A 4090-nucleotide genomic window follows, 5' to 3' on the forward strand; every position below is an offset into this window, starting at 1 on the left:
TCTGCGTAGTGAACATCAATCCCCTTTATATCAACAGAACCCCAGGAGTTCGGCCCTCACCTCCAAAAGGCCCGAAAACCTTAATGGGATATGTACGAGGAATCGGCTCATAAAAAGCACTGATAGACTTGAGACGAGGGCCATTGCAACTCCCATGAAACCCGACAATTTTGCTGCGGGTGTATGGAAATGAAAAATGCTTCCCTTTATTAGCTGTTTGGATCGGTCCATGATCCCTTCTATTAGTACAAATTGTCATTGACTGAAGAATGGTGAGTCTAGAAACTTCAGTGTAGCCCGAGATAGGTGTCAAGTACTCACTTGGATGGTTAAGCTTAATCAAGGAAAGAAAAAGGATAAAAATTAAAGAATTCAAGAACAACTATCTACTTTAACAATGAAGAGATAGACCTTACGAGAAACTATAAAGCATTGAGGACATCAACAAAGTCACATTCTATCCTGAAGATAATGTTGATGATATTTATTCCATAGCTCATCGCATCATTGAGGACATCAACAAAGTCGCATTCTATCCTGAAGATAATGTTGATGATATTTATTCCATAGCTCATCGCATATGTTTTGCCTCCTCCAATTAGGCCATGTATGAACGGGCCAACTTGAAGTCCGTGTTTATCATATAAGACAGAGATGGACTTAATTGCAAAATCGAAGCCTCTGATGACTTGCCTCACATCCATTTATTTTCCGTCGTCCCAAATGTCTGGACCACCATCACCACCAAATGGTCCCACGACATCGAATGGATCGGCGTGAGAAATTGGCCCAAAATGGGCTCCGATTGCATGGAGATGGCTGCTACATTTTCCATGAAACCCGATAATCCGTCCACCAGAATGTGAGAGATCAAAAGGCTGTCCACTTTCTGAACCAAATGGTCCGTACGTCTTCTTGCTGCTGTGGATCTTGAGAGACCGAACAACGTGATGACCGTCCTTATCATCAATATGGCCTGATACAGAAATCAGGTATTCACTTGGGTGATCCAATATGACCAGCTGCAAGAAGTGCAAAAGTTCTTGTAAGCGTTAACATCATCACATCAATCTAACATCTAATATATGTTGCCTTTGCGTTTTTTGGGGATCAATATAGTTCCTTTATCACTTGACCAAATTCGGTTTAAGTACTAGTCCCTAATAGAAAAAGGAAAGATGGAAAGTTGAGTTTAGTGTTTTTTGCTATAAGTAGGTCCTTGAGCAAACCTACCACATCCGGTTTTGCTGCAAATGAAAGGCAAGACAATAAAGTCTCATAAACAAAGCAAAGGGAGACGAAGTAAATACATAAAAGTAAAAAATAAGAAAAAGGAATGATGGGATTTATACCTTCATACATGGCAAAGTTACGCAAAATAGTAACACACAAACACCTCCGTAGAAGTTTACACATGTTGGCCATCATCTCCTGACTACCTTACATTCTTCTATCTAATTACTTAGCAGTAGATTCTATTATCGACGCACAGAAAATGATGTTAAACTTGTAGTTGGTTTTATTTACCTTCTTATAAGCGATGAGTAATAAAGTACATATGAGTCTATTAGAGTGGCAGAAAACTGACCCTTTCATTGTCATGGACATGTCCACCATGATGGACAGATCTCACTAGACACCCGTTCTGATCATAATCGATGGTGATGGAATCAATGACTGACTGTCCATAACGCCTAATTTGCCTCATACCAGTGTGTGCACCATCATCAAAAGCATCACCGCCTTGACCTTCATATAGCCCAACGAACCAGAAGGAACGACAGGACAAATCGAGATAGGCGCTTCTAATTAACTTCTCCAATATCTGGTGCCATTGTTGTTTGGACTTGCCGTTTGGGAATGAGCCAAACCTTTTAAGAGACAACGGATGACCTCTTGCATAATGAGCTAGAATTCGGGACAAATCCTCATAGCCCCCTTGAGGTTCTTCTCTCATCAAGGCATGGTGACAAAAGAGCCGAAGCGCTACATCCGGGCCCAGTCCTTTGACGATAAACTCGTCGTCTACCTTGAGATCTTTCAGCAAGTTTTGGTCTCTGCTTGTGAACAAGATTCTGCTCTTGGGACACAGCAGTTCATGCTCTCCGGCCCCAAAGTAGTCCATCTGGTTTTTCCTAGTAACATTATCAAGAACAAGAAGTATCCTTTTATGACTTATGTTATCCTTTATCTTATTGATGTTGGTCTGAATGTCGTCATACGTCCTCCATCCTTCCACCTTTTGAGATCACGGAGCAGCTTCTTTTGCAGGCCTGATAGAACCACAACATTGTGATCTGCTTCTCTGATTTTGTCAAGAGAAATGAAACACTCAAAATCACGGCGAATGCGATCGCAGATGACTCTGGCTGCCATCGTCTTACCTATTGCTTCTCCTCCACATAGGCCTATGACACGCATGTTGTCCTCTTGGCCCTTGCTAATTAAGGAAATCAACTCTTCTACCAACAATTCCACTCCAATTGCACTTTTCACACCGTAGTGTGGCCGAGTTCCGCGAATTTTCTTGACAAGGTACTCTACTATTATGTTCACAAGTCTCCTTTCATCCCTGACGTTAAGAGGAGTTAAGACTATAAGAGAAATAAACGTAAATATGTGCACCAAGAGACATAATATTTAAGATTTTACGCGTACATATTAGTAAAAAACGGCCAACTTGACTAATTCATTGTTTGTTATTAAGTTTTTCTGCTGATTTAGCGTGCGGATATCTCCAGTTATTTTAAATCAGAACAAAATGACATGTCCCCTGTTTTTTAATCTCAGACCATTTCCTCACTGGGGATTCGTTGTCTATGCATCGTTACAGAGGTTAGTTCTTCTTTACTTTTTTTTTTTAATGAGCAAGAGTAGACTTGTAGTTTTGGTCCTGAGCAGGACCTTAAAAGGCTCAAGGGAGGAATAGGCGGGAGAACCACCCTGAGGTGGGAGACCCCGTTCTGGCTCCCGTAAAGGCATGGGTTAGGGCCTTGAAAAGGATTCCTAACCCCACTGCTAGACTGGCCATAGTCCCCCTCTACGGGGGAACGGCCAGCACACCTGATTCCCGCACAGAGGCGTGGTACAGGAAAATGATGGTGCTTGTCCAAAAGGACGGGGTGGCCTCCCCACTTAAATCATAGGGTGGGTAGGATATTCTTATTGGAAAAAAATTCTAGATACCTTTTAATATTTGGTTGTCAAATGATTGTCAGTTTCTCGTAGTTCTGTAATTTGATAAATGATATCATAATAACTAAATATTAAATAACATATTTATCTAACGGTTTAAACTTGTAAATGTCAATGATCCTAATAAAATCTCACATGGCATCGAACATGAGATCCTAGGTTCAAATCTTTCAGGCCTTGTTTTGCCTCCCTAAATAAATATGTCCATACTTAGTACTAGGCAAAAAGAATAGACTAAGTGTGAGGGATACCGTTAGAATAATTAAATAACAGTTTAAATTTTTAGAATGGTTTATAGTGATTCTACTAAAATCTCACACATGAGGTTTACATAGACGGCGAATTGAACATATATTTACTAAAATTGCAGAAAACAAAGAAGACAAAGCAATATGTAGAGGCAATGAGGGGAGCTGGCGATGTCCTAAAACCATTCTAGCACCACCCCTATAACTTTCGCAAGAGTCCTGCGGCCGCTATCTCTAGAGACAGTGTCGCGAGCACACATTGCAACGATGAGCATAGTAGACATCGCTGGTACTTTCAAGATGAGCACAGAGGTGACAGACAATTGAAAGTCAGCCATCCTTGATGACATCGAAAGATGGTTTTCGGGGAGTTTTGAAATGAGAAGCATATTTATCATACATAGGCGTAATATCACGAAAAACTCCAAATTAGTAAATTTGTGATAAATTCATTCCAAACTAATTTTTTGACCAAAAAAAATCTCAAACGGGTATACTTTTAACAAATTTACCCTAAACTAATATATTTATGACATTTACTGCGACATCCTCAATCTGACCCCTGTCTATGGAGCAAAATTACAATGGAAAATTAATGGACCATAGAAAAGCTATGAATGGCTACCTTAGGATGAAAACTCAATTTT

At 40.2% G+C, this 4090-nt stretch overlaps 1 protein-coding gene across 1 annotated transcript; it reads right to left on the minus strand.

Annotated features, from left to right (window-relative positions):
• Nucleotides 1–540: 540 nt before the first annotated feature.
• Nucleotides 541–2334, minus strand: LOC108955336 (jacalin-related lectin 4-like). Its single transcript, XM_018862897.2, has 2 exons — nucleotides 1589–2334; nucleotides 541–1022 (listed from the first exon to the last, which is right to left on the minus strand). The coding sequence occupies exons 1-2, from the start codon at nucleotides 2123–2125 to the stop codon at nucleotides 705–707; spliced, it is 855 nt and encodes a 284-aa protein (XP_018718442.2). The 5' UTR covers nucleotides 2126–2334; the 3' UTR covers nucleotides 541–704.
• Between the last annotated feature and the right edge of the window lie 1756 nt (nucleotides 2335–4090).

The sequence above is a fragment of the Eucalyptus grandis genome, chromosome 9 (genome assembly GCF_016545825.1).
Source record: "Eucalyptus grandis isolate ANBG69807.140 chromosome 9, ASM1654582v1, whole genome shotgun sequence".
Classification (NCBI taxonomy): Eukaryota; Viridiplantae; Streptophyta; class Magnoliopsida; order Myrtales; family Myrtaceae; genus Eucalyptus; species Eucalyptus grandis.

Coding starts and splice junctions, on each gene's coding strand:
- LOC108955336 (XM_018862897.2), bottom strand. CDS start 2,125: ATGGACTACTTTGGGGCCGGAGAGCATGAACTGCTGTGTCCCAAGAGC. Junction 1,023..1,588: donor ATGTCCATGACAATGAAAGG/GTCAGTTTTCTG, acceptor CACTTCTTGCAG/CTGGTCATATTGGATCACCC.